Genomic DNA, 12523 nt, shown 5'->3' with positions numbered 1-12523 from the left:
TTATTTTTGTCTCTACTGTATGTTTGACATGCTTTCTTATTAGGTAGGTGAGTTACACTGTAGAATATTTTCAAAGGACCATAATTATGATCAATTAAAGAAACACTCCGTGTATGTCAGGAGACAATATGTAGGGGGAGATTTAGTTAAATAGAAAGTTCAATCAGCCAAGTATGAATTTAAGGACAGTTCATCAGTCCAAAAGCTGGTCCTGTACATATCTGTTGCAGGGCCATTTGACACCCACAGACAGAAATTACTGCAAGACTTTCAGTTGCAAATTCAGTTCACTCTGAGAGCAACTAATGTGTTATAACATCACAAACTGCCTTGCTGTGACTGAGTTGCATGGGAAATCACCTGTCGCATGAAAGATGAGAATCTTGTATATGCCTCCATTTTCAAAGCAAACTAGTGCTCATCAGGTCACACTCACTATAAATGAAAGTTTCCCACTATTTGGGAATGTGTTGATTATATGTTTTGACAAAAAGCTTCTAACAGCTGTATACCAGAGCAAAAACTACTCTGACAAAACCTGCTAGGTCTTAGTGTCGTCTTTATCTTCACTTTATCAGAAGACTGTAGTGCTGAACGTACATGTGCAAGAAGGCCCTAAGAGGAGTATACTAGAAACATCAGATTGAAGGAGAACATGCAGGTTACCCAGAAAACCAGACCGTCTTATCCTCATGCAGTCTACCAAGCCCCATCCCCTCTCCCTTTTTTTCAGAACCCCATCTTCAACTCAACCCCTCCATCATCTAACTATCTCCTGTCTAAGTCCTAAACGAAAAAGCATGGTTAGTTTCTGCCATTCATTTTAAGTCCTATAGTTCCAAAGATGTATATAGCCATATATATAACACATCCCTAAACCACCCAGTGGCAGGCTGGAGGTCAGGTTGGGATTGGATGGAGGTCTGTGGATTTGGCTTTGGAGGCTCAAATGGTGACAGGGCAAAAGATGATCCTGTCTTCCAGCAAAACACTGACCACCAGGAAGACCACATAGAGCATGAACATGATGAAGCCCAGCAGCTTGCTCATCTTCCACCTGCAGGCAGCAATGGAAATGATGACGAACAGGAGCATCAGGAAGAGCAGCACAATGGTGCAGAACAGGCCATTGCTGCTAACGCCCACGGGACGAAGGCCATTTATGAAAGAGTACAGCAGCCATGGAAACGGTAACCTAGGACACAGAGGGGGCAGACATACACACGCAATCTATTGAATTTGGGATAAACTCAGTAGGTTTCAGTGGAAAGCAATGCCTTTGTGTTCAGAAAATGAACTGAGAGCGTTTTGGAAAAATACAGCTAGCTAAATTATAACACAGTATTCACATTCTGTAATTAAGCAACTGTGTTACTGTCAATTAATATATAATGAATATAAAATAAATAAGTAGCTAGATCAAGATAATGCTAAACGATAAAGCATATGGATTTTGTGCAGTACAGAGACACTGAGAAGGACAATAATGATGATGATGATGATGATTACGATGACAGGAAAATGGGAGACTAACAGAGTGAAAGCTCACCCCACGGTGATGTCAAAAATGTTAGAGCCGACAGAGCTGGACACAGCCATGTCCCCTAAGCCTTTCCGGGCCACTATAACGCTGGTGATCAGGTCTGGAATGGAGGTTCCTGCTGCTAAAATGGTCAAACCCATAATCTCCTCTGTAATCCCGATGGTTTCACCAACCTGAAGGGCAGAATCACATGAAAGATAAAAGGTAAAACATTTCATCAGTATCCATTTTCCTTGTTTTGCTGTGCACATGACAATAAAACTCTCTGAATCTTGAAACTCCAGGCATCCCTACTCGAACACCATGGCCTCTCTCACAGAGCACTATGGACAGCCTCTTCTGCTGACTTGCTGACTTGATGGTGGCACCTGTTGGTACAATACCAATCCTAACACGGGGGCACCAAAAGATGCAGGTACAATAGGATAATCAAATCAGTCTCATAAAATTATTAACCATTAGTTTTGGTGTTTAATACTTCAAACTGAAACTACTAAAATTAATAGAATAGTTGTAACACTGTGCTACAGTCTTAGCAAATATCGCAGTACTAATGTATCGCAATCACACTACTAAATCTATAACATTCATGAACAACCACACTGTTGAAGGCAATTGGAATACTTTGATGACAGAGGTTGGCATTCAGTGAATATTACAGCAAAAACAGACAGGACAACAGTTTATCCTATAGATACTATTTATTATAGGGATGTCCCGATCCAATCTCAAAGATCGGTATCGGGGCTGATTAAGACATTTTTTAACTGAACGTTATCAGCTTTACGGAGCACGACCTTAAGCCTGATCCTTTGTTTTACATCTGCTGTCATACAGGTGCCGTAAACGCAGAGCATGATTTGTGGCAGGACACGGCTAAAATGTCTGCAGTGGGGATATGTTTTAAATTGGGAAACGAAAGCAGTCCAAAAGCCACTTGTAATGTTTGCAATGCGAGCATTTCGCGAGGTGGTAGTAACACAGAGCTGCGTTCAGTAGGCTACTACCACTTTGATACGGCACCTAAAAAATAAACACTCAGCGGAATACAGTGAGTTCACTCAGGTAACACCGGCAAACGCTGCTCCGAAGCAACACACACTGAAGGATATAATTTTAAAAGGAGAGAGAAATTTCCTTGAGACAGCGACAAGGCCAAAAAGATTACAGAGAAGGTAATTGGTAATTCAATTTCGGCAAATTACCACAGAGAGCAATACAGTCACTTAACTAATGCTAAAGATTGAAAACGTTAACATACAAAAAAGAGGCTTTCAGAAAAAGTATCAACACAACTGACAGTTAGACAACTTGAATAATAGTAAGATTGAATAAAATTTAACACTTACGTATATTTTCCCACAGTACAACTTAACCCTCTTGACACTACACTTCAGACACTGCTCTACCGGAGCTGTACAAGAAGGTTTACTTTTTTATTTTGTAAAATTAAAAAAGGATTAAAAAAATTAAGGAACAGCTTGGCCGCAGGCAATTTTTTTCTTAATGCATTTGCTATTCAGTTGTCAAGCATATACACTGAACTGGTTTTAATAACTGTAAAGTACTTGAAATGTGCACTGTGCAACTGTATTACCTAGGAAAAGTATCGGATCAGAACTTGGTATCGGCAGATATTCAAAATCAAATGACTCGGATCGAGATCGGGGGCAAAAAAACTTGATCAGGACATGCCTAATTTATTAACACAATCAACACTACTTAGCAAACTAATACTGATATGGTACAATCAATAATCAGCAGCAAATAGTATGATCAAGGCATAAAAGGTAATATGATGGTAATGAGGCAAGTATTAAGTGTAAGATTGAGTGAGTGTAAATCAGTGAGAGCAAAGATGCGTTCGTGTGTGTGTATGTGTGTGAGAGAGAGAGCGTGCATGTGTGTAGGCATGTGAACAGCTGCGCACTGAAGAGAGAAGGAGGAGCGAAGGAGAGAGGTTGCACGCAGGCGCACAGGCAAGACGTATGTGCGATATATATGTGTGTGTGTGTGTGTGTGTGTGTGTGTGTGTGTATAAATATATATACAGATAGAAATCTTACTTGAGGGAGAACAAAAAGAATACAGTTAAGAGGACAGTAATGGCTGCCATGCAGTTACCATACCAGTGCTTTACCCCTTCATAAGCATTTATACTGAAATTTTAAGAAAATTGAAAATACCACGATATATATCGTTACTGTCCGTGTTTCAAATTATACTGTGATATAAATTTTAGGCCATACCACCCAGCCCTACTCCAAACTCATGAACTGTCTTCGCCTGACCTTCATAGTGACACCACTCTGGTGCCTTTGATGTTACGGTGCCCGCCAGAGAAGTAGTGCCGGGAATGTTAAATCAGCAAAAAAACATCTCTTAACTCTCCTTTGAATAATTCTGAACGATCTGATGTGATCTCAAGAAATGCTGTTTTCTGATTTGCCTAGTCAGACTAACCTGACAGAGCATGACATCAATGTTGGAGATATTCCGCCTATTAGACAGGATGCATATCGACTGAGCCATGAGAATTGGCAACAGTTGCAAACGAAGTAACTTTCATGCTAGAAAGTAACAGAGCCAAGCTGTAGTGCACAGAGTTCACCTTGTTTACTAAAACCAAAATATTCCGATTTTGCCCTGATTATAGAAAACTAATTGCAGTCACGAAACACAACTGTTATCCTCTGTCTTGCATGGAGGATTGTGGTGCTGTTTTTGTTAGCAAGTTTGATTTGCTTAAAAATTAATTGTCTACTTGTTCAAAAGAGATTTCTGCATTTGTAACGACTGGCAATTTCCTCCAATTTCTTGTGATGGCTTTTGGATCTAGAATTGTCCCTGCAACCTTTTAGAGCTTGGTTAATCAAGTGATTGCAGACTTGCCAAACTGTGAAGCCTGCTTCAATGACCTCATGCTCTGTAGTGATTTAAGATCAGAGTTCATTCAGCAAATCAGCGAGTTGGGCTGTGGACAGGTTCATCCTGTGGAATCAAAGGTAGAGGAAATTACTCACCTCCCTGTGCCTACCTCGTACTGTGAGCTACGCTTGTTCCCGGCAATGGAGAGGTATTACAGAGACTTTTGCAAGAACTTCTCTGCTGGCATTTCACATCTGACAGACTTCCTTAGCTCTCAAGTTTCCATTTGTCTGGTCTGAGAATTGTCAGGCCAGCTTTGAGAAAGTAAAAGCCCTCCTCATTAACATTCCTATATTCTTTGCTCCTGACTATTCCAGTCTATTTGTGCTGGTGGCGGAAGCAAGCAACACAGGTGCAGCCACTTTCCCACTAGAATTAGACTTAGCTGGTGTTGGGCATCTTGTCTGCTACGTTTCCAAAATATTTAACAAACATCAGCGGCAATACTCCACCACTGAAAAGGAAGCCCTCGACCTTGTCCTCGCCCTGCGGTGTTTTGAGGCTCATTTTGGGTCTGGTTCTCATTCAGATGTGGTACATACTGACCACAACCCACTCATGTTCCTCAGTCAGATGTGGTACATACCGAATACAACCAGCTCATGGTACATAACATACCGACCACAACCCGCTCATGTTCCTCAGTCAGATGAGGAATAACAAGTCGCGTCTGATGTGTTGGAGAATATTCTGACAGCCCTACAATTTGGAGATATGTCACGTATGTAGGAGTGAGAAGGTTGCGGTGGATTCCTTGTCCTGCATATGATTTGAATAAATTGTATGTAGAGACATGGTGAGTGGGGGAAAAAAACTGAAAACCCATTTATTCTCTTAAGGATGGGGGTATTACGCCCCCCTGCACATTTCAGGTGTGGGTTGTGTGTTTCTGTTTTTGTTTATCTCTGGTATGGTTGTTAAGAGTCCTGCAGGTGGCATTGCTGAAGATTTTTCCCTGCTTTGGAAGTAACTTATTGGAAGGCAACGTGGAGGAACCACCACCATATATATAGATGTGCCCCATCCTGATGACATTTGTCTAACCACACACAGACTCACCTTTCAGGAGACAAACTGCAGTGTTGCACTTTTTTGCTTTGATTTATTATTATTTTTATTATACCCACTGGTGTTGGCCAGAACCTACCTGGTGTGCCCACCATACCATGAGGTAAGAGAAGCAAGCAATCCAGCAAATAGCCCCCAGGAATGTAATAGGAAAATACTTCTTGGAGGTCTGAAAATCAAAACAATGATTTCAGGTGACTTAAGACTTTAAAACAAAACAGTACATTTCTAGATGCGCTTTAGCTCACAGTAAATGATCGTTTCCCATTGAAATCGTCACATTCATCTACGTATTTTTATGCCTCCTCTCAGACTGGTAAAAATGATGAACTGATCAACAGAGCAGAGAATGAAAGCAATACAGTGATGCACTCACTGGTTTTCGGACATCGGGCAAAGTGATCCACAAAGGAAAAACAATGGGCAGAATGAAGAGGTATGTGAAGCGCTTTCGGTTGGTCTCCGGCCAGGCCAGGCTGAGAGGCTGGTCTTCATCATCATCATCATCACCCTGTGCAGAAAGCAGCACTGAGGCTCTCATTGTCACACATCTACCACATCCTTTCATATTACACAGTCATTTTACACAGTCATTTTACAGTAATTTACACAGTCATTTTATAGTCATTCACATGGTCATTTTACAGTCATTTTACACAGTCATATTGCACAGTCATTTTACACAGTCATATTACACAGTCACTTTGCACAGTCATTTTACACAGTCATTTCACACAGCCATTGTCACGTTTTTTCCTTCACTGCATTCTGGAGGACTCTTGGACAGCTTCCAGGAATGACAGAAATAGTAAAAACTTAAAATGACAAGAACTTTCTTTCTCTCTCTAATGGTATTATATGAAAGTAACATTTTAAGGATGAACAGATGTTATATATATTTTGTTTGTTTGTTTGGGGTTTTTTTTTATCAAACCCACAATTAGTTAATGAAAATTACAATCAGTTCTCAATGTAAAGAAAGTAATGGAAGAGATGAAACAAATACAAACAAACAAACACACACACACACACATACACACACTTGCATGTCTTATTCCTTGTCTTTCCAATTAGAGGTGTGTAACAGGCTCCTGAGGGAAGTCAGGAGCTGTCTGAACATGTAGAGATGAACTCGTCCATCACAGAGAAAAACAGAAATACCCTTTGGGCTCCTTCTTAAACTTACTGTAGGCCAGAATTTATGACCACAATGCATTGTGATACTGGGAAAGGGTTTACTGGGAGGGTCTGACCAGCAGAAGGTGACTTGAAGAGCATGGTAGACTCAGAGAGCATGGCAGTGAAAGTCTGAGTGGTAGAAAATGATAGGTGTCAGTCTGCTGACTGTAACCTCTTCCACAACATAAGGAATTCCATAACTTCCACGAGGAATTATTTAATGATAGGATATCAAAATTAGTCATAGGGCAAATTTAGTTTGTGTGACAAATTGGTGAAATATTATTCTCGCGCTGTGTGAGTATTTACATACCTCTGTCTGCCTGCCTGTGTATTAGTGTGTTTGTGTATTAGTGTGTCTGTGCATTAGTATGTCTGTCTGCCTGTGTCTGTGTATTAGTATGTCTGTCTGTGTGTGTGTGTGTGTGTGTGTGTGTGTGTGTGTGTGTATTCATGTGTCTATGTATTAGTGTGTCTGTGTATTTGTGTGTCTACGTATTAGTGTGTCTGTGTGTGTGTCTATATATATATATATATATATATATATATATATATATATTCTAGGGTGTGTATGTTTGCCTGTCTGTCTTAAGGCAGTCGTGCCAAGCGGTAAAGAAGCAGATGTTTCAGAACAGGAGGAGAGAAGTCCATGGGGAGATCTTTACTCAGACACAGTCAGTAACCCAGACGGCCTGCTCTGCTCCTCAGAGCTGGAGAGGAACTCTGACATTCACCAAGGGCCCCACAGGGAGGACCAACACTCTGTCCTCTACAGAAAATCAGCAGATATTTGAGGACAGCCGTTTGGCTACACGGTTTGTTTTGTCTTTAAGAAAGGAACAAACTGAACAGAGCCCTCCAACACAAGCATGTCTCAGTCAAACTATGATGCAGAATGAAAATATTTTTGAGGGATCTCACATCATCCCTCCTCTTTGTCTTGCTTTGCAGTGAAACATTCGGAGTTGTCTGAATAGGCTGTGTTCTTACGCAGGGACAACGCCTGGTCTCAGCTGCTCATTACCACATGTGCTGGTTTGGAACGAGTTGCCCATGTAGAACAAGATAGTGTCTCTGGTGTGTATAGGTGGCAGATAACCAGCATGGATACAACATCTCCACCTCCCTAACAATGACAGTCATTTCTACAGTTATTTAAAACAACAGACAGAGGAAAATGATCATAGGAAGAGTCATGCCATGTGTGGGGAGGTGGACTCAAATATAACAGATGTAAAAGGGCTCATATGGAAATGCATGGAGAAAGAAAGAATGAGTTTGTGTGTGTGTATGTGTGTGTGTATGTGGGGGATATGTTTGTGTGTGTGCATGCGTGTGTTATGTATGAAAAGTTTACACCAAAAATAGAGTTCTTTCTGTTTTGTTTTTGCAAAAGCCTGTCTTTTTATGATAATTAACTGTAGTCTAAGCAGAGGCTAGAAGGAGGGCTTTGAGGGGCAGTAAATTCACATAGGTTAACCCTGCTCAACCCCTGACCTACGTTAGTGGTATTTTGATGCTTTCTTTACACGAAAGAAAAGACATGTGAACAGGTAACCTCGTCTAGTATGCTTTTCAGCTCAATTCTTCTGCTTCTAGTAAGGTACCCTTTATTGCATTTTACACTCAGACAGGTACAGCCATATACTTCTCCTGTTTAAGAACCCTATTCATTTCCATCCAATTAGATTTAGGTTCTAGTAGGATTTTGCGAACAAAAACAATAAGGACACTCCTCTGTTGGAACTGAGAGAGGAAAAGAAGAGCGAGCCATCACATCAACCTGCCATTTCACTGTGTAACCCTAACCCTAACCCACAAATGACATTTGTAGAAATAATCTATTGATTAGGCATTTCCCACACATGGAGACATAAGTCTAACAATTTGTTTAGGTGACAGAGCGTGACTTTACAGAACATAAACTATTCATTTATGAGCACCTTTTAAAAATGAGAAACATTTGACATTAAGATATATTTGAAACACATATGGCACATATTGACCAAGTTGGCTGTTAACCACTTTGTTTCAGAATCTACAGCTAGCAGTACCCTCAGACACACACACACACACACACTCACACACACACACACACACACACAAACATTGATTTTCCCCTTTCTTGATGCAGAGAGTCTTCTTCATGAAGTAGTAATGGCCTCCTATTAAGGCCATGCTGTGTTTTTGAAGGTGACTTTTTATCTGTCCTTCTCCCTCTCAGTACTGCTGTGCTACACCGGACATGTGAGTCATTAACTGGGCCACACCTGAGAGTGTGAAAACAGTCTCCTCTGTCCAAGGCAGTGCTACAGCAACTGTATTATCAGAGTGAACGGAGACCAGTCTCAGCCCTTTTAAATTGATCATTTGTAGCTCTATCAAGAGGGAGGTTGGTGATGCAGAAATATAGTGTTAAAGCAGTATAAACATGTGCAAGTATAAATGCACATATCTGAGCAGAGGTAGTAAGGTAGGGCAAAAAAAACTTTTGTGTATATTCCATCTTTCTGGGAGAAAACTCATTCTCCTCGTGTCTGCTGATCCATCTGCTGCCTGGCCAGACCGCTGTGCCAGCAACTCAGTGGGTAAGAACAAAGTTCATTGCTCATAGTGAAGAAGTAAGTGTGAGCTGCCAGGACGAAGACTGAGCACATGAGACTAAGCCACCAGTAAAGGCACTGCTGCAGTGGAGAGCCTGGAGTAGGGCAGCCGATACTGCCAGAGCAGTAGCAGTAGTAGCAGTGTCTCCTATCAGGATGGCAGTTGTAAATGGAGCAGAGAAATGTCTATAGGTCACCTGGATGTGATTGTGTGTGTGTGTGTGTGTGTGTGTGTGTGTGTGTGTGTGTGTGTGTGTGTCACTTACTGCATCCCCCTCTTGACCAGCAGTGCCATTCATGGGTGGCGTGACCTCCACTTCCACACTGGAGCTGTTTGGAAGATTCTTATCTGCATTAAGACACACAAAGGGCAAAGTGAAAAAGTGACATCATCGCTGGAGGAGCTCTATTTGATTTAGAAGAAAAATGTGACTGCTCTGGTACTGTTAGTAAATTAGAGTTAGGATTAATGGTTACGGTTAGGTTCAGGGTTGGGTTACGGTTATAAAATAGGAATTAAAGGTTAGGATTAAGAGTTAACGTGTTAGTGGTCAAGGCTGCAGTTAGGATTAAAGGTTAGGATTAAAGGTTAGCATTAAAAACTAGGATTACAGGTTAAGGATAAAGTTAATGGCTAGGTTTACTGTTGGGATTAGGAGGGAGGAATTAGAGGTAGTTCAGGATTAGAGTTAATGGTTAGTGTGACTCCACTGGTAGGTACATTGGTAGGGTGAAATCTCAGAAATCAAGACATTGAAATGAGATTCTACCAGTTTTTAAAATATTTAAATAAACTACGTCTATTTATCTCATAAAATATTTAAATAAACTGTATCTACTTATCTCACTAAACAAAATTTGTTCTAAACCACACATGATAAAATGGATAAATATAAGATCCACATATAATAACTACTAAATATAGCAGATCTTTAGTTGTCTTTGTGGTATCTACCAAGCCATATATTTCACATACAATTCCTTTCGTATTTATCTGATCATCAGCATGACATTATTTTCATCAGTTACTCATATTTTAAACTTTACAAATGGAAACAGATTTTTCTCCTCCAGACAAATTGCTAATCATATTGAACATAATCAAGCACAGTCACATGGTCTCTGTGGGATGTGGTGATCATCTAAACCTAACCCTGACCCTCTGTTCCTCACGGCCATCTGGGGCAGACTGACTTTAATCAACCTAATACACCATTTTCATGGAGTACAAACTGCTCTCAAACTATCAGTATCAAAATCCTGATAAGAATTGTCTCCCAAACACAGTAGAAATAAAATTATTATCTCGGAGGGCCATGGTGTATGAATGGATTAAAAAGGTTTCATGAGTAAATCTGGACATGAATTCTACTCCTAAGCACACAGAGAACATCAAAGAAAGAAGCTATGGATGGCAGTCATGCACTGCAGCTCTGTTAAGATGGTAATATGTTAATGAAGCACTGTTAGCATAATTTCTGAGAGGTAATAAAAGCCCATGTCTCTCTTTGATTTCTCTGTGTGTGAGAGAAACACATAAACAGACCAGTAAATGCTGCTTCTCATTAACTCGTGCAGAGGATGTAATACCTGTGATGTGTGGAGGTGACAATAAAAGACACAGGAAGGTGGTTGGGCTTAGGGTGGGGGGTTGGGGGGGGGGGGGCATTTCTGTTCTGGTCGGTGTAAAGTTTACTCATGGGCTGTGCTCACCTTTAGATCTGACATTAAAAGCTGCAGTCAGCAAGCAACTTACCTGCTATTCCATTTGCATCCTCTACCTGACATTTCTTCTTAGCAATCTTGTGTAGTATGGAAGCTTTCTCCCTGAACTTCCCTGGAAGACAGTCACGGAAATCACAGAGTGAGCAGGTGAAAATGCCCCAGACTTCCACAATGCCAAAAAAAGTAAAACACAAAAACCAAAATAAACTTTGGAGCATGTTCCAGATGGCTGTTTGAAGGTATATGGAAACACAAAACTAAAAGTACTAAAAGCTCCATTCACAATAACAGTTACGCTCCGTGGTGAATATCACGATTCACAAGATAAGTGATAACTGAAAAAAGGGCTCCACCCACACAAGACACCACAGAATGAGTTTAGCTCCACTTTCCTAATCTGGCTAATTTACTGTAACCACACACCCACCACAACCTGAGATTGTAACCCCAGACCGTAACCCTAACCCTAATCCTGAGCACAGTGATAGAGACCAAGTGTTCAAAATGTAACAAAAAGACAAACCATTCCTCTCTTTTGTCTCTCACGCAAACAAATGATGAGTAAATTCCGTCCCTCCAGAGGGAGCTCCTCGTTTATTCCCTATTCTGGAGAAGATTTATATGCAATCTGTTTCCCACCCAAACTTGATCTCACCACATCACAGATCAAACACAGATTCCAGCATTAGTCAAACCACCAAGCCATAGTCTAGCCTCTTAATCAGACTGGCACCTGAATACCACTTATTTGATTTCATGGAACATAGGCTGGCAAAAAATTTCACACTAAGTCCTTCTGCATACCATTGTATTAACCCTGTGTTAGACCTTTAATGATGGCATCACCCAGTAACCCACATCTTCCTCTGCATCTCCTTTCATTGTCCCCTCAGATATCTCTCTCTGCACAAAGGTCATCGATCATCGATCTGTCTTGATACGTCTCAAACCAAAACCAAATCAAACCATTTCACAATGACAACCAAATCAAACTATTTTAAGAACTTGGAACTATCAAGAATAATGTATTATTACATATGTGTCACATGAAATCAGCTGAGGTGTGCATTTATACATGAGTCTTTGAATAAGGACACAACCGTACATTGCTGGAAGAGGGAGAAGTAAAATAAGGTGCTGAGGGCACAAAAAAAAGGACATAATGCGATTTATTAAAATTGTTAGGATCAGGGTTAGAGTTAAGACTGAAGTTACTGCAGAAAGAAGAAAACATTTGCATAATTAAAGAGCATGACAGAACCTGGAGAGAATGTAAACACCATGTGTTTAGCTTTTTTTTTACATTCCAGAGGGAAAAATGATATGGTGAGACCCCTACAGACAAGCAAGGTTTGGACTGTAAAGAGGATACACACTAGTGTGTGTGTGTGTGTGTGTCTCTGTGTGTCTGTCTGTGTGTGTGTGTGTGTGTGTGTGTGTGTGTGTGTGTGTGCGTCTCATATGATCTAATTATTGA

At 40.7% G+C, this 12523-nt stretch overlaps 1 protein-coding gene across 1 annotated transcript in view; it reads right to left on the bottom strand.

Moving 5' to 3' along the window:
• Positions 1-945: 945 nt before the first annotated feature.
• The window catches only part of LOC115816513 (solute carrier family 24 member 2), a 48343-nt gene continuing 36765 nt past the window's right edge, over positions 946-12523 (bottom strand). Inside the window, exons 6-11 of the mRNA XM_030779466.1 lie at positions 11078-11158; positions 9588-9670; positions 5916-6050; positions 5619-5708; positions 1550-1716; positions 946-1195 (exon numbers count right to left, since the gene is read on the bottom strand). Coding sequence (XP_030635326.1) covers positions 946-1195; positions 1550-1716; positions 5619-5708; positions 5916-6050; positions 9588-9670; positions 11078-11158 — 806 coding nt within the window. The remainder of the gene's footprint in view (positions 1196-1549; positions 1717-5618; positions 5709-5915; positions 6051-9587; positions 9671-11077; positions 11159-12523) is intronic.

The sequence above is a fragment of the Chanos chanos genome, chromosome 7 (genome assembly GCF_902362185.1).
Source record: "Chanos chanos chromosome 7, fChaCha1.1, whole genome shotgun sequence".
Lineage (NCBI taxonomy): Eukaryota > Metazoa > Chordata > Actinopteri > Gonorynchiformes > Chanidae > Chanos > Chanos chanos.
The sequence above is the reverse complement of the archived record's forward strand: the minus strand, read 5'-3'. Positions and strand labels throughout refer to the sequence as shown.